The 21,848-nt window shown below is 37.3% G+C and overlaps 1 protein-coding gene across 3 annotated transcripts in view; it reads right to left on the bottom strand.

Moving 5' to 3' along the window:
- The window catches only part of LOC120533919 (tyrosine-protein phosphatase non-receptor type 12-like), a 175,787-nt gene that overhangs the window by 48,739 nt on the left and 105,200 nt on the right, over positions 1 to 21,848 (bottom strand). For 2 of the 3 annotated variants that reach the window (XM_039761033.1, XM_039761034.1), the window contains exons 5-8: positions 20,833 to 20,871; positions 18,171 to 18,242; positions 7,484 to 7,543; positions 7,231 to 7,373 (exon numbers count right to left, since the gene is read on the bottom strand). In XM_039761033.1, coding sequence (XP_039616967.1) covers positions 7,231 to 7,373; positions 7,484 to 7,543; positions 18,171 to 18,242; positions 20,833 to 20,871 — 314 coding nt within the window. Of the gene's footprint in view, positions 1 to 7,230; positions 7,374 to 7,483; positions 7,544 to 13,253; positions 13,356 to 18,170; positions 18,243 to 20,832; positions 20,872 to 21,848 lie in introns of those variants that run through there. The other variant, XM_039761035.1, reaches the window with a different exon arrangement.

Genomic DNA, 21,848 nt, shown 5'->3' with positions numbered 1-21,848 from the left:
TACAAGTACCCAATGCGAAGAAATCAATGTCCCATCGTCCTCTGCAGGAGCTAATACAGTTAATGTGGAGGACGGAGTTCGCGCAAGACACAATTCAGACTTTATCTTCACAATTCCTGTTAACACCTTCATCCTTTAAAAGAGAACAGTGGAACGATGATTCCTTAAAATTTGCTAGGAATGCTATAGTATCCACCGAAGGTTATACATCTCTGGATCCCATGCCACTGGTACTATTCTTTGTACTTAAAAATGATTTGGTTTATAGAGTGGCAGAGCACAGGGGTGAAGTGCAAGCATTGTTGTTAATTCCATGCACTTTTCGGCAAAAAGTGTGTGAATTGGCACATGATCACCTTCTAGAAGCCCATTTAGGCTCCGATAAAACTTTAGAGAGGATAAAACTCCGATTTTACAGACCGGGAATAAATGAGGAGGTCCGCCGATTTTGCGCTTCCTGCCCGGAGTGTCAACTTCACCAGATTCCAAGACGGACGAAAGCTCCTTGTTCCCCTTATTGATATTCCATTTGAACAAGTTGGTATCGACCTCGCAGGACCTTTAGAACCGTTGTTAAAAGGATTTAAATATATTTTGGTGTTAGTTGATTATGCCACTTGCTTTCCAGAAGCTGTCCCATTGCGCTCAGCTAATACAAAAACTATCGCACGGGAATTAGTAGGGATATTTGCTCGTGTTGGGATCCCCAAAGAGGTTTTGACAGACCAAGGGACTCCTTTCACTTTGGAGACGTTCAGGGAGATAGCCAAATTACTCCGTATAAAACATCTGAAAACGTTGGTCTATCATCCCCAAACTGACGGGTTGTTAGAACGTTTTAATCAAACGTTGAAACAGATGTTGCGTAAGGCAGTTAACGAGGATGGAAGAAACTGGGATCATTTGCTTCCTCTCATTTTGTTTGCTTACCGGAAAGTCCCGCAGACCTCTACAGGTTTCTCTCCTTTTGAATTATTATATGGGAGACAACCACGAGGGCTTTTGGATATGTTAAAAGAAGGATGGGAAGAGGAGGTCATCCCTACTTCAAATATTCTTGAATATATCTTGCAATTACGCGATAGACTTGAGAAAATTAGATCTATTTTAAAAGACAATTTAGAAAAAGCACAAGCAGTGCAGTCTCGTTATTATAATAGAAACACCACCATTCGGGAGTTCGTCACGGGTTATCGTGTAATGGTGCTCGTTCCAACCTCCCATTCAAAATTGTTAGCACATTGGCAAGGCCCCTATGAAATAAAGGAAAGAAAAGGACTCGTGGACTATTTGGTTAAACAACCTAATCGTCGACCGAGTGAACGAGTATATTAATTTGTTGAAACCGTGGAAGGACAGGGATATTGATCACTCCTCCGGACAACCTTGTTCTCTTTTCAAGTCATGTGCCCATCTTAATTTTGGTCCTGATTTAACATTTGAACAACGACAAGATCTTGAACGTGCTATCTTGACTGTCCCTAAAGTTGTGGATGAGACACCTGGACGTACTGCGTTGATTGTTCATGACATTATTACGGACCCTGGAGTGATTGTCAGACCTTACAGGCTCCCGGAGGCAAAGAAAGCAGAAGTAGAGTTTTTAGGGGTTATTGAAAAAAGCTATAGCCCTTGGTCTAGTCCAATTGTCTTAGTTTCTAAACCTGATGGCTCGTGGAGGTTTTGCAACGACTTCCGACGACTTAATCAGGTCTCTAAATTCGATGCGTATCCAATGCCGAGAGTAGATAATTTACTTGATCGGTTAGTTAACGCTTGATTCCTAACTACTCTTGACATGACTAAAGGGTATTGGCAAGTTCCCTTAACGGACTCCGCTAAGGAAAAAAATGCTTTTAGTACACCCAGTGGACATTGGCAATACAGAGTCCTTCTTTTTGGTTTGCACGGGGCACCAGCTACTTTTCAACGTCTGGTAGACACACTGCTACGGCCCCACAGTTCCTATAGTGCCGCCTACTTGGATGATGTAGTCATTTATTCCGGCACATGGAAGGACCATGTATGGCAGGTTAAAACAGTGCTCTCCACACTAGCGTCAGCAGGGCTTCGTATTAATCCTAAGAAATGTTTCTTCGGATTGAAGGAAGCCAAATATTTAGGCTACGTAGTGGGTGGGGGTGTTGTTAAACAACAATGTACTAAAATTGATGCCATCATGAATTGGCCCCGTCTGATGAATAAGCGGCAGGTTCAAGCATTTTTAGGGATGGCGGGTTACTATTGCCGTTTTGTACTGCATTTCTCTGAAATTGGTTCGCCCTTATCTAATTTAACAAAAATGTGCACCTTTAAAAGTGGTATGGGACGATGCAGTTGATAAAGCATTCTGTGACCTAAAGTTGGCCCTTACCTCAGCACCTGTGTTGAAATCCCCTGATTTTTCTATTCCTTTTATTCTCCAGACTGACACATCAGCCACAGGATCGGGTGCCGTGCTGAGCCAGTGCGCCGACGGTGCTGAACACCCCGTTATGTACCTTAGCCGGAAATTGCTGGAACGAGAGACCAAGTATGCTGCGGTGGAGCGAGAAGCCTTGGCGATCAAGTGGGCTATCACGTCTTTGAAGTACTACCTATTGGGACGCAAGTTTACACTGGTGACGGATCACGCCGCTTTACAGTGGATGTCCCTTCATCGTGAGTCAAACCCATGCATCACTAGGTGGTTCTTAGAGTTACAATCTTATCGTTTTAGTGTCATTTATCGTAATGGTTCCTTGCAGGCCAACGCAGATGCTCGCTCTCATTGTCCACGACCTCACGTTGCAGGTCGCCCGACCTGAGGGGTCTGGGCTAAGGGGGGTTGTCACGTGGTGCTTACCTGAACTCTCTTTTATCAACAGAAACCAAGAAGAAAAATAATCCTGCAACTTCCGGGTTCCAAAATGGCTGTGATGACGTCACTTCTGGCCATCCTTGATGACGTCACTTCTGGCACCCACAAATCACCTAACTTCCGGCTCACCAAGAATGACGTTTCCGGTTCCTGCTGCAGCGTCACAACATGCCAACCATTTCATGTCACATGTTTTTCTCTGTTATAAAACCGCCTTTTTGTTACAGTAAAAACCTTCATTGTAATATCAAACTTTGAATCGCTTCTTTTTCTTATTGTCTGACCGACAATATACGGGGACGGTCCCCAAAACTTTGTTTTTGTCTTTGTGACGGATTTATTCTACCACACAAGCAATCAGTTAGCATCCCTAATGAACAACCTGTGGTCACACAGATTTGTAGGAGTAGGAACATAAACCCTCACCCACAAGCCAGAGCTGCACTGTTTTTACTAAAATGCTGCACCGCCACAGACACTTAACATCCAACACCACAACAAGAGATGGACAAAATGTTTACAGGGAGTACAAAACCCTTTGGGGAAAGGTAAATGGAAATAAAATGGTGTCCAAGATTAGAGCAGTTCCACTTGTTTTTGTTGAATAAAAAATTTTACAATGGGGGGAGAAAAAGAATAAAAAAATGTGATCTCAGAAGCATGCCGAGTTGGTCTCAGTACTTGATTACACATTGGCTGTGGCATTAAACAATGGATGAATAATTTAAAACATAAAATACATAAATGCAAGTATTACTAATTGAAAATGATAAGCACTATACAACATCATATCATATGTTGTCTTTGCTACTGTAAGGAATAGCTCTTAAGCAGCTATCTGGCTTCATTAGAGAGCCATTCCCAAATTGCAGAGTATCCTAATGCTCTCTTAACTTTACTACCTATTCTTTAGTACTAGGGTGTTGTACTGTGTTAGCCATTATGAATGTAGAGAAAAGCCAAGCAAAATGACACCTTTTACTGGCTAACTAAAAAGATTATAATATGCAAGCTTTCGAGGCAACTCAGGCCCCTTCTTCAGGCAAGATGTAATTACAGTAATTATAGTTAGCCAATAAAAGGTGTCATTTTTCTTGGCTTTTCTCTACCTATTCTTTTTATTTCTTTCAAAGTTTGCATTAAACCACCAATGACCCTTTAAGATAGCAGTAGGTTATAAAATCCTAAAGGTGTCTTTATATTGCACCTCAGGGTAAACTAGCACGAGATGGGTCAGTGACAGAGGATTAACCATTTAATCAAGGTACACAATAAAAGTGAAAATCTTAAATAATGAGTTAGGTATTTACAAACATGGATAACTGTAATAAAGCAATTCAGTTACTATTCTTACAAGTCTAATTTCATGCATTAAACTAAGGAAGTTTCAGAAGAACTCTGTAAAAAAAAGTAGTGGATACTCATCAATCTTGCAAAGGTTACAGAGCCACTTCAGAAAATCTAGACTCCATAAATCTACTTTTAGGAATCAAGCATCAAATTGAAAGTCATTTAAAACAACAAAAACATTTCCAAGACGTAAAACACCTTCCTGAAATTTCACCCAGAGAAATAATAAGAAGAAAATAAGTAAAAGGTAATCCTAAAATAACATTAAGAGATCAACAAGATTCCCTGGCCTTCATTAGAGTAGTGGGGCACAGATTAAAAATAAGAAGGACCTTGAACAACAATGCCATTTATGGCATGATCACCAGAAAAAAGCTTCATGTATCAAAAAAGAAGAGAGCTGTGTAAGTCTGTATAGTTTTGAAAGTTTGTTCTGTGAGGAGATGAATCCAAAATTAAACTGTTTACTAACAACAACGAGGCCTATGTTTGGCAAAGACACAACACAACCTTACCACAAAGAAAAACTCACCCTGACTATCAAGCATATGGTGGAAGTGTCTTTGTACAGGATTTTTCTTACTCTGGCTCTGGACAACTTGATATCACCCAGGAAATCATAAATTCTGAGAAATAGCAAGGATTTCTTGGGAAGAATGTCTGTCCATCACTTTGAAAACTGAAGCTTTGGACAAAGTGGGTGTTTTAACACGACCATCTTAAACATGTAAGCCAAGTAAAGAATAACTTAGGAAGAAAATGTTCCGTGTGATGGACCTTTATCCACCTGAAATTCTGTGGCAGGACCTGAAGAGGGCTCCTTACACAAGGCATCCATCTAGGATGATGTCAGAGACAACTGATTATAGGAGATGATGGTGAAATTACTACTGCCAAGAAGACCACCTCAAATTATTGAATGAAAAGGCTTTTGCACATAAGAATATCTATTGATTTGCTCAAAATGTCAATCTAATAACCTATCAGTTCAAATATATTTTATTGTTTGTGAACTATGTTTAGAATATTGATCCTATATAGGTGCTCTGGTTTACTCCCAATGTCCAAAGACCTACAGATTACATGAATTGGCAGCACTACAATGAGCCTAACATGTGTTTGGTGTGTGTTAGCTCTGCGATGAACAGGAGCATTGTACAGGGTTTGATCCTGCCTGCATCTTATGCTACCTGGGATAGGCTACAGCCTATTTGCAACCCTGGTCTGGATTAAGCATGTTAGAAAATGACATGATATATATACGTATATTCAGGAAGAGTTCATTTTCATAATATATTTCTAAAATATGTCAAATGATGACCCCCTTGAATGGCTCACAAAACTTCAAGCAGGTCTGTACTTTTCATTTGGATGTAAGTAATTTCCTATAGGAACTCAAAATACATATCCCTCAAACGCTCAAGTCATGCTAGAAAGTGCCCAGTATTGATGCAAACATTCTTACATCTGCACTCTTCCTTTCACATTTCAATGCTTCTTGTCTGCAAAAGCAAAACCGTACGGAAAAATTTAGTCTGATGCATTTTGTGTGTAAATGACAGCCTAAACACAAATAACAAAACAAATATTCCTTTCTCTTGTACAACCAGTACAAAAGGCAAGGAGAAAACGTCAGATGTTTCAGCATGACCTGGTCAATTCATACTCAGCTGCTTGCCTGCCCCTTTAAATCTGACAAATTGTAAAGTAATACTTAATACAACAGAGGAAAATAATTCCGAAACAAAATGAAAGCAACACACTGTCACTTTTAAAGGCATGAACTGCCTACCACGTGAAATGAAGAAGAAAGAAATACATATAACAGCTTTCTGTTTAAAAAAAATAGCCAATCCTGATAATAACTGGCTGGTTCACAAATAACATTAGCTTTCCTAACTGACAATATACAGAGCTCTTATTTTTATTTGGGTGAACTCTGATAAAGAAGTAAGCTAAATATTTGCTTTTACCATTACTAAGTAAGGTACCAATGGAAAATTTTTGTGCCCCAATACACATTACAAGAAGCCATCATAAGTAGTCAAACCATTAAAAGATCTTCTGTGCCGCAGTTCCTACTATACCCTGCCCTTATTGACTGCTAGCCTCTCTTGCCGCTACTACACTCTGCTGTCAAGAGATTTTCCCAATGCTGTCAACATCCATATGGGGCAACGGTAAGAAAGTTTTTAACATTAAATATAATACTGTTCAAAAGTCTTAATGAGCTTAATTACGTTTGCAATTGCTTTTAGAAATCACTAAATACTAATAGAACTATTTAGACATAACTGTTCTGAAACAACTGTGGTGGGCTGGGATTGGCTCCAGCGAACACCCGTGACCCTGTAGTTAGGATATAGCAGGTTGGATAACAGATGGATAATTGTCCTGAAGCAAATATATTTTAAAAATAACTTATTATATGAATTGCTTTTAAACATCTTTGCATGCAACAACCATTGTTAACCTATAGAAATAAATGTAGCCTTAAATTGGATCACTCCCAATAAAATATGCTTTTAGGCTTCTAGTTTAGTTTATTTTCATAGCTTGGAGACATTTCAGTAGTCTGTTTCAGCAGCCTCTCTTACCAGCTCGGCTAAATATACAGTATACATTCTGAGTTACTTTTCTCAAAAACCAATGAGTATGCAAATGTCAGGCTCAACACAGTGAGAAGCCCAAGGTGGTATGCAAAGAATTTATACCATCTATCAAAAATACCACTGAAGCACTCCTCAGTTTGTGAAGACCAATTACAATAAGCATTAAAAAATAATTAGCTGGGTCATAAAAACTACATAAAATGTGTCACTATCATTCACTTTCTGATTCCTTATTCCACTAATTCATTAAGACTGAAGAGAGGCTTTAACTGGCAGCAAGCCAGGCTTAAATCTACTCCCTCTTAAAACTCGAAAAATGTTTTGGCCTCTGTTAAGACATTTACTCTGACAGAACTGTCTTTATTTAATGTTGTTAAACAAGTAAGATGACTCAGAAAGGCAATTTACCTGCAGTGTATGCAGATTGGCACATCCTCGTGCTCCTGATATTCCCTCATTAAGCTAATCATATCCAGAATTGAATCAAATGATGACGGAACATCATGGTCAGGCCAATTCACATAATGAAATTGATAAATTCTTCGCATTTCCTAGAATACAAGCAAGCACATTTTTAAGAATATTAAAACAAAGACAAATAAGAACTTCAGCGACAAAAATAATTTGTTTAGCAGTTTGCCTAAATATTTTCGTAACTTACTTCATTAAATTCAACAAGCAGCGTTCTGATGAAGTAATCCGTTCTAGCTTGTTCTGTCTCCTAAAAATAAGAATGATACAGTTTAGAAAAAATGCCATCTGGTAAAAAGAAGAAAATATGAGCAATGAATAAAATATATTACTGGCAAAAGGAAAACAAACTGCTCTAAGTAACTTCATACACTGCCCTCTTATAAAATAAGACAATTTCCAGCCATCTTATGTCATTCAAATAAGCCACAAAGAAATTCCTAAATCAAATCAATGTAATATTTAGGAGTCATGACAAGTTTATTATTTGTTCTGGAGCTAAAAGCCACAAAGATGTCAAGTAACTTAACATTTAATTGGAGTGGTGGGTCTCAGGCTAGGGATCTGCACTGGCAATCAGAAGGTTGCCGTAAATGCCTAAAGGGACTCTGGCTCTGTTGGGCCCTTGAGCAAGGCCCTTAACCAAATTGCTGAGCACTTTGAGTAGTGAGAAAAGCGCTATATAAATGAAATAAATTATTATTATTGTTTTATTTCATCACGAAAATTTGGGATTTTGCATTGTGCCATTACAGAGCATTTTGTTTTGTGAAATATAGTAATGCACAGCCTAAAGACACTGTTTATAAAAGTAAAACATGTATATAATTAATTACAAGTTACAGAAATGCAGATTATTAACAATACTACAGGATCAGACCCCTTTGCTCCTATTTCATTCAGTTAGTGTCCAAAAGTAAATTGCAAAACTAAGCCAGAGATTAAAAGCACAACAACAAAAACACTTGTGTCATGAGCAAATCAGTTAAAAAAAAAAAAAAAGGCAGACAGTTATTTTGGAAGATATGTGCTTAAATTAGGGTTAGACAATTTATTTTTAACAGTTTATTTATAATAACTGATTGGATATCAGAGGTGGACTACACTTAATGCCATTATTAATTTAATGTCAGGGTGCTGTGGAGGAGCACTAGAAGTGCACTTTGACACTGGGAGTCCATATGAGCAAGTGTAAGTTTGTGCTTCTTTTCCTTTGTCCGTCTATAAACTTGAATGTTCTGTTTTGAAGTCAACAAATAATTGATAATTACATTTACAAAATTTTGGAGTAACCACTGCAGTCATTTGCGAAGACAAAAGATTCTTATGTCTATAACTGAAATCCAGCAAAACAAAATTCCAGTCCTATGTGCTCCTGCTCTGATTGGCAACATCTGTGCAAAATTATTGTTAAATGAAACATGAGCAAGCTGTAAAAATCTCCCTACACAGTCTGCAAACTGCCAAGAGAAAATGCTAGTACGATGTTTCATTCAAGATGACTGACTATAAGCTGGAAAAATTCACTCTTGCCAAGTTATGGCTCAAAGGTAACTTAGTACAGACATTGACACAATACTGTACTATACAATTAGGCATAGTATACATATAGTATATTGTAATCTATGATTATTATGCAGGAATATACCTGTATGATAGAAAGACTGGTGTGAGCATACCCCAACTAAAATATGCAAAAGGTACCATAGAAAGCAGCAATCAGATCTCTACACATACAAATTATATAAAACCACATGTAGAAGTGAGGGGGGAAAAAATTACTTCAGTTACACAAGGACTGAACACCACCACTGAAATGAGGTAACTAAACTACTAATGAAGTATGGGATCCAGATTTGCATTCCTTCTTTTAGTGCAAACATGGATATGGTCCATAAGACAAAACAGGTGCCAGATATCGGGGTATCCACCCCCAGACACAGAATAAACTACAACATGCATGAAGGATACATGTACTGCCACACCAACTGAATTAATAAGTACTACTCTACTGATATCACAAAAGGATTTCTTTGCAGCCTAACTAAATGCAGAACTCTCTCTCTTCTGCTCAAGGACACCAAAGACTAAAGATGAAAACGATCGATGGTAGATAAATGGTAGAATTATCAGGCTGATACCAGCAGAGGAAAAATGGTGGGTTGGATATTGGGGAAAAAAAGAAAAGAAACAATCCAATCCAATTCTCCAAAAAAACAGCCTAATTCTCCAATAAATCTAACCCGAAAAACTGCAGAAATGTTTCTAGGAATATTCAGCCTTATACCATGTAAAAGTTAAGTACGTCATTTGATAACAGAAGCCACATGTAGCCGAATATTAACAAGACAAAAACATTAGTGATGTATTTACTATCTGCAGGAAAATTGAATGTCACTTTAAACACTAAATTATTAACTAAATTATTTACAGGTTTGGGAAATTAGGATAGAGTAGAATATGCTGACTAAACATCTTCACCATGACATATAAACAAGTTTGAATAGCATGCATTATATGATCAAGAGCCTCCAAGCACAGAAATGAGCCTTGTCCGAATATTAACAGGCATACAGTGCATCTGGAAAGTATTCACAGCACATCACTTTTTCCACATTTTGTTATGTTACAGCCTTATTCCAATTTGGATTAAATTCATTTTTTTCCTCAGAATTCTACACACAACACCCCATAATGACAACATGAAAAAAGTTACTTGAGGTTTTTGCAAATTTATTAAAAATAAAAAAAAACTGAGAAATCACATGTACATAAGTATTCACAGCCTTTGCTCAATACTTTGTCAATGCACCTTTGGCAGCAATTACAGCCTCAAGTCTTTTTGAATATGATTTCACAAGCTTGGAACACCTATCCTTGGCCAGTTTCACCCATTCTTCTTTGCAGCACCTCTCAATCTCCATCAGGCTGGATGGGAAGCGTCGGTGCACAGCTATTTTAAGATCTCTCCAGGGATGTTCAATCGGATTCAAGTCTGGGCTATGGCTGGGCCACTCAAGGACATTCACAGAGTTGTCCTGAAGCCACTCCTTTGATATCTTGGCTGTGTGCTTAGGGTCGTTGTCCTGCTGAAAGATGAACCCGTCGCCCCAGTCTGAGGTCAAGAGCGCTCTGGAGCAGGTTTTCATCCAGGATGTCTCTGTATATTGCTGCAGTCATCTTTCCCTTTATCCTGACTAGTCTCCCAGTTCCTGCCGCTGAAAAACATCCCCAGAGCATGATGCTGCCACCACCATGCTTCACTGTAGGGATGGTATTGGCCTGGTGATGAGCAGTGCCTGGTTTCCTCCAAACTTGACACCTGGCATTCAAACCAAAGAGATCAATCTTTGTCTCATCAGACCAGAGAATTTTGTTTCTCATGGTCTGAGAGTCCTTCAGGTGCTTTTTGACAATCTCCAGGCGGGCTGCCATGTGCCTTTTACTAAGGAGTGGCTTCTGTCTGGCCACTCTACCATACAGGCCTGATTGGTGGATTGCTGCAGAGATGGTTGTTCTTCTGGAAGGTTCTCCTCTCTCCACAGAGGACCTCTGGAGCTTTGACAGAGTGACCATCGGGTTCTTGGTCACCTCCCTGACTGAGGCCCTTCTCCCCCGATCACTCAGTTTAGATGGTTGGCCAGCTCTAGCAAGAGTCCTGGTGGTTTCGAACTTCTTCCACTTACGGATGATGGAGGCCACTGTGCTCACTGGAACCTTCAAAGCAACAGAAATGTTTCTGTAACCTTCCCCAGATTTGTGCCTCGAGACAATCCTGTCTCAGAGGTCTACAGACAATTCCTTTGACTTCATGCTTGGTTTGTGCACTGACATGAGCTGTCAACTGTGGGACCTTATATAGACCGGTGTGTGCCTTTCCAAATCATGTCCAATCAACTGATTTTACCACAGGTGGACTCCAATTAAGCTGCAGAAACATCTCACGGATGATCAGGGGAAACAGGATGCACCTGAGCTCAATTTTGAGCTTCATGGCAAAGGCTGTGAATACTTATGTACATATGCTTTCTCAGTTTTTTGTATTTTTAATAAATTTGCAAAAACCTCAAGTAAACTTTTTTCACGTTGTCATTATGGGGTGTTGTGTGTAGAATTCTGAGGAAAAAAATGAATTTAATCATTTAATCATTTAATCTGTGGTAAAAGTGATGCGCTGTGAATACTTTCCGGATGCACTGTATGATTTGCCAGCCACTCTGAATGTTAACCAATGGGTCCTACTGGAAAAAACTTTTGCATTTTTAGCCCATTTTGAGGGGATGGCAAGGAATATGAGCTTTTCATCGGGTCTTTAGCTGACATTACTCTCAGGTTTAGTGCACTTAAAAGTCTTCTCTCTCAAGAAAATGATGCTGATGATGGGATTCGGAAAACGAAACCATTCTGGACACAATATAAAAACAGGGATGTATGATTAAGCTTCTCCTTATGTAAGTGATTGAAGGAAACAATTACTACTTAATTTAAAAAGCATAAAAAGTGGAAAATACACATGTAGCATCAAGAATTTTTAACATAGATCTAAATATATTTATAATATACATGTATTTTGTGTTCATAAGAATTATTTATAAACACTTTGAAATTACTTCAGTTTTTTTTTTTGTTTTGCAACTCCTGACTCACTGGAATGAGAAAAGCCCCACATATCATATACATTTGGGCAAAACATTGCATCTTTTGGAGTTCTCCCCTATTTCTGGCCCTCAGAACCATATTTTGTGCAGGAAATTAACCCTTATGGTAAAGAGTAAACCAGTAGGTGCCCTTAGCAAAACTAATCAGAAGGCCTTGACGTTATACGTGCCATAACAACCAACCCCTGGGGTTCAACTGACAACGGCTTACAAAGAATCAAAGCTACTCCTTTTCACAAAATTAAAAAACTGAAAAAATGTGGATCGGTAATATAGGCATGTGGAGTATCGTTTTTATGCTATGTCAAGGTTACTGATCATGAATATATTTTTGATATCTGATTCTTCATCGGCAGTCCTAGCCCTCTAACAGCCATCCCTAAAAGTGTTAAAATGACAAATGTCAAACATTAAAGCATGTGGGGTACCATTTTTGAATATTTCAAGGTTAATATTTACAAATATGTTATTTTAGACCCTTTACTAGGGATCTGGCCCTCAATGGATCTCTATCAGAGGGTTAAAACTTACACATTTCTATTACAAACGAGAATATGCAAACCTTAAACATTTAAATTGAAGAACACATTTTAAAATATCAAAAATCTGATGCCACTATTCTTGTTTACCATGTATGAGTACCTGATAAAGAAAATCAGTACATTTGCCGAATTGGGGCAGCTTATGCTATATCAAACTTTTTCAATATGAATATTCAAATCTTAATCAAGACTATCTTAACAGTCCTAGTATGGAGATTAAGGTCGTTTGAAGCACAGATGTCTTTCATATTCACATTGTGTTCTTTTTATTGGTTGATCATGACAAAAACATAAAAAGTCAGTTACATGCACTTTTTTGTTCATTTTGAGATATGTACAGATATCTTTTTAATTTTGTTATGATTTTATTTTTGAAGTGTTAAGTATGTATCATACTAGAATTACAATACCTTTATTTAAGATGCTCTATTTTTCCACAAATTTACACTTTAATATTTTTTTGTGAGAATTCAATTCAATAAAACAATGCACAGTTTCATATAAGTAATGCTACAGGGTGGTCCAGATCTAATTATGCAATTATGAAAAGGTGAACACATCGCACCCGCTGTTTGACTGACAACCGTCTCTCCGCCATTTGGGAATGCAGGGCAGGTGCTGCCATCTATCGGCAACAAAAAGATTTTTTTGTGAATTCTGTATGTAATAAACTTAATAAGCTATAGTGTAATGAAAATTGCATAATTAGATCTGGACCACCCTATACTTCTGACTGAATGAAGTGCCACTATACAAATACCTGATTTAAAGCCGAGTAGTTGTTACACAGAAAAAATAGAGTGAAAGTCATCTCCACCAGTAAAGCAGGATACTGTACACCACGGCTTGTACATTAGTACTGTGAGTGTTGCGCAGAGTGGAGGCAGAACCTCTATATTCATCAGAGGTGTGTTCTTTCTCGTACACTGTTCAATCCTTGCATGGTCGTGGGGTCCAACAGTTGTGGGGCATCTGTTGGTGAAGAAAGATTCACTGATCTTGACTTTGCAGATGATGCTATTCTCTTTGCGGAGTCAATGGAGATCCTGATCGGGGCTCTCGAGAGACTGAGTGAGGAATGCTAGTGTCTGGACTTTAAACCAAAATCCAGGACATTAATGATCTCTTGTGCATAGCAGTGTTTCTGTTTGCGGAGACAGGTTTACTTATGTACTAAACGTTTATGTCTCTGGTGACTCTTCTTATGAAGGCAGTAGATTGATTTGAAGAAGGGGGTTGTCTGTATGTGTGTAACGCTCCCAACATATTTACAAAAGGTCGAAGGTCCAAGTCTTTAAAGTCCTGGTGTAGGTGGCCTAATTTCCAGAGGGCAGAATTGGACTGCCTGTCTGCCTGGAGGGTTGCCAACCTGGATCCCGAGCTGTGTCACCGTGTGGTGGGTGTGGCAACATGCTGTACCAGTGCATGCTCATCAACCTGACCTGACTTGACCGGAGTGCTTTCATATTATACAAAACTGCACATAGGTTACAAGAAAAACTCCTGCTAAATGTTAGTGTACCTATGGGATATACAGCTGGAGGCTAGACCACAAAAGTAGGAAGTAGAAACACAAAACTTGACAAAAGTCTGATGAATCCTCATGGTTTTAGCTAGCAGAGAGTGAAGAAGTGCAAGTTATGTGGCATGCATCAAGGATGATTAGAAAGCAATTATTATATCTTCAACATTACAATAAACTGTACACTTGTAACAACTGCGGCAATAGTAATCATGACTGCATATGAACATTTATTTGAATAAAAGCAAGCCTTTTAATTATGCTGTATTTAAATGATTTAGATACTATAAATTCTGTATTGTGAAGGGAATTGTATTACAAATATTCTGAATTTCCTTAGTTAGTCCACATTTTCAGATAGAGTATTAGAACTATATAAGCTTATACATTATGTAGTACAGTGGCAGGCATCCCTGCTTAACATGTCTGTTATTGTGAGTAGTTGATCGAATACAAGATGAACGGATCACCAAAAGGAAAAAAAGTTTAAGATTATACATTTCAGTATTTTATGCAGGATTAGTGTATTGTTTTTGTTTTGTACAATTTTACAGTGAAAAAAGGAAAGGGGCTGCATACAAAAGTTTGGGCACCATAAGATATTTGAGGTCTCAGATAACTTTTACCAAGATCTCAGATCCTAATTAGCTCTTTATGGCTATGGCTTGTTCACAACCATCGTTAAGAAACCCCTAATTGTAGGTAGAAGAATTAAGAAAATGTTCCCTTCAGTAATATCATAAGACCAAACCAGATTTATTAAAGGTAGACATTTGGTTTCCAATCTCTGATGCCTATTTAATGTAATATATGCACCCATAAAGTCTAACACTCCAGAGATCTTATTATCTTTGGATACAGAAAAATCATTTGATATAGTCAAGTGGAACTACCTATTCACCACTTTGTATACATTTTGGTTTGGCCTAACATGCGTGCATGGATCAAACTTCTGTATACCAGTCCAGAAGCTTCAGTTTGTATTAACAACACTATCTCAGACTACTTCAAACTAGAAAGCAGTACTAGACAAGGATGCCCATTGTCACCACTGCTATTTGCAATCACCATTGAGCCACTGGCTGTTCACTTTCAAAATGCATCAGAGATGAAAACATTTTCAGAGAAGGACTTGAACAGAAAATATCACTATATGCAGATGATATGGTACTGTATATACTGTATCAGACCCACAAAATTCAGTGCCTGCAGTCCTAACTGCACTAGCAGAATTTCAAAATATATCTGGACTCAAAATTTAATTAGAACAAAAGTGTGCTTTTTCCAGTGAATTCTCTAGCAAACATTAGATTGGACACCTTCTCTTTTATCATTGCAGATCAGTTTAAATATCTAGGGATAAACATTACAAGTAAATATAAAGCTCTTTTTCAAAAAATGTTGCTGCTTGACAAAATTAAACAAAATGTGCATAGATGGTCTATCCTCCAGGGAGAATTAACACTATCAAGATGAAGCTTCTGTTTCAAAACATCCCCATATTAATTAATAAATCATTTTTAAGACATTAGATTCAATCAAAACTTCATTTATTTGGGATTCGAAATATCTATGCATCCAAAGGGTAAGCCTACAACAACCTAAGACAGAAGGTGGCATGGCTCCACCTAATTTTCAATTTTATTACTGGGCAGCAAACATTCAAATTATAAAAACCTGGACATTGACACAAACAGATGAACACACACTACCTCGTTATATTCCTTGCTTTGTACCCCAGTAAATACAAGGTATCGTCAATATACTAATAACCCAGTTGTCCTTCATTCACTCAGAATATGGAACCAATGTAGAAAGCACTTCAAGTTAAAGAATATTTTATCTGTGGCACCTCTATATGATAACAACCTTTTTCCACCCTCTCAAACTTAAACAGTTTTTAATGTTTGGAAAAGATATGGAATTAAATCATTTTAGAGATTTGTATATAGATAATGTCTTTGCATCCTATGAACAATTACACACAATTTTTCCATTATCTCCAAATTAGAAGCTTTGCTAAACAAAATCTGCCCAATTTTCCTCACCTCCCACCTATTTCTATTCCAGAAGAGATCTTGACAAGTCTTGAAGACTCAGACAGTATTACTATACTAAATAAAACCATTTTAAAGTCCCTTCCTTTTAAAGATCCCAAAGTAGAGTGGGAAAAGGATCTCTTACTCAACATTTCAGAAAAGGAGTGGAAGGCAGCTATGCACAGAATTCACTCTACCGCCAAATGTGCAAAGCATTCATTTATTCATCTTGAGATTTTTTTATTGAACAAATCTATCTCATTTAAAATTATCCAAAATGTTTCCAGGGCAAGATCCAGCCTGCCAACATTTCAATCAAGCTCCATCTTCACTAGGCCACATGTTTTGGGCGTACACCAAATTAACATCATTCTGGACAAAAAAAAATTAAATGCCTATCAGAGAGCCTTGGTCTCACAGTGTCTCCTAATCCATTAAGAGCTGTGTTTGGTGTACTCACAGATGGACTTAAACTGGAGAAGGACAAACAGACTGTAATTGACTTTATTCCACTATTAGCACATAGACCAGGGATGGGCAAAGTCATTCCCGGAGGGCTGCAGTGGCTGCAGGTTTTTGTTTCAACCCAACTGCTTACTAAGAAGCACTTATTATTCTAGATACACTTCTGCTTCATTTTAGTTATCTCCCTCATTAAGATTTTGAACTCTTATTGCTTATTTAAGTCTTAAACAGCTGCATTCTCGGTTTTTAATTGCTCCATATTAACAATAAGATGCAAATGACAAAAAAAAAACCAGCAGATATCCATTTTGCTTGTTACCCTTTACACCTGTATGTATTTATCGTGTACTATTTTGATTAATTAAATACTCGAAAGGAAAGGGAAGAGAAAAAAGTGAAGGATTGAGAATTACCCATCTGTTTTACACTTCAAAGTATTTGGATGATATCCTTAGAATGGGAAAAAAATCTAGGATATGAGAATGACTTGACATCGCAGAGTTAAAGCACTAACAAGCCATGGAATGTAAGTATTGGCAAGAATTGTTTTCTAATTAAGCAACTGGGTTGGAACAAAAACCTGCGGCCACTGCGGCCCTCCAGGAATGACTTTGCCAACTCCAACATAGACTTATCTTGCTCAACTGGAAGAATCCTAACCCACCTCTGTTAAGTAAGTGGGCAACTGATGTTATATACTATTTGAAATTGGAAAAAAGCTAATTCTCTCTTAATGGATCTGTTCAAAGGATTTTTTAAACCTGGCAGGATCTAATCACAAATACTTTAGATTAAGCATTTATATTGGGGAGAAAGACTCCTTTCCCTCTATACTACTCTCAAAAATTTTACTCTGGCTTTTGGCTTTTCTCTGTTTCTCATGGGAGGGAGTTGAATTGTATTTAGTTTTGTTAAGTTTGACTTGATTGTATTGAATGTTACATGCTTTAAATAAATTCAATAAAAGAAAAAAAAAAAAAGAAACCTCTGGTGATGCAAATGTAAAGCTGTATAAATTCTCTGACTCCTTAAACCTTCTTCCAACAATCAGCAGCCATGGGCTCCTCTAAGCAGTGGTCAAGCACTTTGAAAAATAAAATAATCAATAATCACAAAGAAGGAGAAGGCTACAAGAAGATATCAAAGTGTTTCAGTAGCTGTTTCCACAGTTAATAATGTTATTAAGACTAAAAAGAATAGTGTATGCAAGACATCCCAAGAATCTTGCAGAATATGAAGCCTTTTGTAAGGACAAAAGGGTGAAAATACCCCAAGTAAGAACTAAAACTCTCAGCTGGCTACAAAAAGCGTTTACAAGCTGTGATGATTCCCAAAAGGCGCGTTAACTAGGTACTGACCATGTCAGGTGCCCAAACATTTGCTTCAGGCCGTTTACATTTTTTTGGTATTTTATAACTGTGAATGATGAAAATAAAAATGTAATCTTACCTAAAATTTTTAAGAAATGTATAATTTTTAACATTATGCCTTTTAGTGATCAGTTCATGTTCTGCTCACTTAACTATTCACAGTAACAGACGTTTTAAGCAAGGGTGACCTAACTTTTGTATGCCACTGTATATTGTGAATTTTGTTGAGACAATAATTTCTTCCACTTTGATGAAGGCAAAATAAAGGAAATAAAACTTACACAAGAAATCTTGAATGACCCAAATGATAAAGGTTCATCTCCATACAGAGGGAAGTATCTCTCACATTTTTTCTGTAATGGAAGAAAATAAAACCAATTTGAAAATACATAAAAATGTAGATTACTAGCTATGATGCTTTGAAATACTGGATGGGATTAATCGGTAAATTGGGACAGTATCTACAATAATCAGACCAAATGCAATAAACATATTGGAGTTACAAAGAAATGCCAGGCAATACTGGAATGTCAAATCTTCAGGTTAGTAGTATCATCAATCATCCTACTTCCAACTAAAGACTGATGTTGCTTGCCTAGTTACTTCTTTATAGTTCAGTTTATGTAAATGGTTAACAAGACCACACTGACTCAACAACATGTAGTGACTTCATTTCTTGGAACAGAGCAAAAGTTTAATGTGCATTTTATAGACATTTGCCTGTATTGGCACTTGGAATGTCAGACCATGGGTAAAAAATACCTGAAAGACTAGAACACAGATGTTGCTAATGAACCCTTTGGAGGTCACCACAAAACTGCCTCTAATAGCAAGGGAAACAAAAATCGATACACTCATCCATGCCAATCAACACATGAAAATTAAGCAAATGACAGCAGAGACTGGAATAGGTTATCATGCATTGCTGCATTTTACACACAACTGGAACCAAGATGTGCCAAAAAGAGATTGTCAAACCTTTATAAGCAGGTACAAAAATGACCAGGAAAAGTGGATTTCAATGACATCATTTTATATTCTCATCTTTATTGAATCATAAAAGTAATACGTTAATGACTTTTGGTATGATTCTCGAATGTAAATGATTACATTTGTGTAATGAACATTTTCATTACTGTATGTTCTAAATTAAACTTCATTTTTAGAAATAGCTTCTCGGGTCAGAGTTTGCAAGGCAGGGCCTAATAAAATTCAAAAAAGCTTACAGTTGCAAATATGCAGAAACAAACTTCACTGGAACAGAGGCAAAAAAATGAGTGCTAGACATGACAGAAGTTGATCCATAACATGATGTTTTCTAGAAAAATTAGTCATGGAGTGTATTTACAAGGGCACTGTAGTTAACTGCTGCTGTCCTTTTAACAAGTGATGTCAATGAGCACCAGAACAGAAAACGACTGTATATTATGGTTATTTTAAGACTTTTATTATTTCATTCGCATTTAGAGAGCTGAATCTGACATTTGTTATTCTGAATTCTTTTTTCTATGACAGGGTTTGCAGAAGCATGCCAGATTCCTTCCAGATCTGGGGAAAATGATTGAAACAATCATGAAAAGAAAATCAGTCTCTAGGCACATTCACATACACTCCCGGATTCAGTTGTACAAGGCTAATTTGCCATTTAATTTAGCGTGCACTTTATTTTTCATCCCACATCATAAAAAATACCCAGATAAAAATGGCCAGAAAATATGTATAATCCAGACAAACAATAACTGCTCTGGAAATCAAACCAGGTTCCCTGGAGCTATGAGGTAACAGTTCTGTCCAGCATACCACCGTGTTTGCTCTGCTTTAAACACAACATAAAACTTTCAGATTTGTTTAGTCCAGTTCAATGTCAAATTGGGAGCCTATTCTGGCAGCATGGGACCCAAGGTAGGAGCCAACCTCAAACAGGGGGTGCTAATGCATCACAGAACCCATTCACACACCCTGTCCCAATTTAGAATCATCAATTTAATTGAAATGCACATGCTTGGAGATGTGTAAGAAAACCCAGAGTAACTGGAGGAAAATGTTCAAATACCACATGGAAAATGACTAGGCAGTGGATTTTAATAAATGAAGCGGGATCTGTGAGATAATAGCACTTACCACTTAGCTACCATGACACCCTGTATTAAAAATAAAAGTTTATATAAATGAGCTATTATTCCAAAGCTGCATCAGACCAAGCAATATTGCCACCTTCTGCAGAGGAGAAAGAGATTGAGAGCATGCTCTGATGATTAACGTCAAGGGCCCAACAGAATGGAGTCACTTCTGGTTTTTACGGGATTCGAACCAACAACCGTCCAATTGTCGGCACAGATCCCTAGCCTCAGAGCCATCACTCCACCTTCTATGGGAACTTTGCACAGTCTTTCAAATTGCAAGAAGACATCATATATCTTAATTTATATTCATTATATAATTTCAAGTCACCATCTGTGAATTAAAATATTTTCTTTGCTTGGGCTTTGCCATGTGTAATGTCAAAAACAAAACAAAGTTTTTATTATTGTAATGTATCAGGTCTGCATACATTTTAGACATGCTTGTCGTAGTAACAGGATCTTTTTATTTTGAGTGGAACTGGAAAACATAAGAGTGTAAATAAGTGGAAGATAAAATTTAGTCAAGAGTTTCTATGTAACTGTAGCACTTGGCAGCAGCATGCATAAGATGCAGGAAAACTGAAATAGGAAGGAAAGGCAATTCAAGTTGTGCAGAGAAAAGTGGTCAAGAAAGAAAATGGTGTCCAAAGATTAAAATGCATGAATTCTACAAATGGGAAAAATAGACACAGATATATATTTATTCGTTATTGTTTTTTATTCTACACATGTATGATTTCCACAAATAAAACATGAGGAAAGATGATGTAGTTTCTTGCAGAGGAGAAGTAAGAAAATTAAGAATTAATTTATAGCTTACCCTTCCCATCTCAAACTCACGACAAGCCATAACAATGATCTAAAAAGAGAAACATATAGTCAACATAAAGCACCAAAACTAATGCTAAAACATGCTTAGAATATGTTACTAGTAAATTTTAAAATGAATTCATAATTATCAAATTTGTAATTGTCAAAATCTTTTCTCCAGCAAGCAGGCACACTCAGACAAATTTAAAAGAGATAAAACATGGCAATGAAAGAAAAGCAGTAGATGAAGTACATTTTCTGCCTTCTGTGAGGCCAATAACAAGGGAAAAAAATTGAAAGACCTTGATCACATAAAATAAAACATATTTGCCATACAGCAATTTATTAGCTGCTCTACCATCCATGGGCTGCGTCTACAATGGGTGATTGGGAGGCAGGTCGGGGAGTAATGTGTGGGTGTTTTAGCTCAGAACACAGTAGATTTGTTCTTTCACAGATTTCTTACTGCAACTCCGCACATGTATTGCCATTCAGTAATATTATTACAATGATTCAATGGTGACTCAGTGTAAGTTCATTTAAAATTGTTTTAAGTCATGATGCTGTATTGGCAGGTAACTCAAATTATATCTGCTTCATCATAAAACGGATTTGAATAGATGTCTACCAACAGGAAACTAGAACTTACTGATTACTTTTACTCACTTAACACAGATTCCTCATTTGACCTCTTTCTATCATCTTCTGAACAAAAGAAACATCTTGGCGTGCATTATAGAAAAAATCATACTTCATTGTGTTTGATCATGGCCTGGTTATAGTGAATATTTTGCCTTTTCTTATCATGCGTGCAAAAAGCACGCTAATGTACAATGTGCATATAGTAGGACAATGGCAATGGCTTTTAAAAAATGTGATATATAGTGTAATCGGTTTACTTCACATTCATTATCTCGTGTACACTTTACAATTGCCAATACTCTGGTTAGTTAGCATCTTGTTCCTCTTCCCGATATGTTATTACTTTTGCACAATAATGCAGGGTGCTCCCCCTTGGAGGTCAGA

The sequence above is a fragment of the Polypterus senegalus genome, chromosome 8, assembly GCF_016835505.1.
Source record: "Polypterus senegalus isolate Bchr_013 chromosome 8, ASM1683550v1, whole genome shotgun sequence".
Classification (NCBI taxonomy): domain Eukaryota; kingdom Metazoa; phylum Chordata; class Cladistia; order Polypteriformes; family Polypteridae; genus Polypterus; species Polypterus senegalus.
Note: the sequence above shows the minus strand (reverse complement) of the source record. Positions and strands in the feature narration are given on the sequence as shown.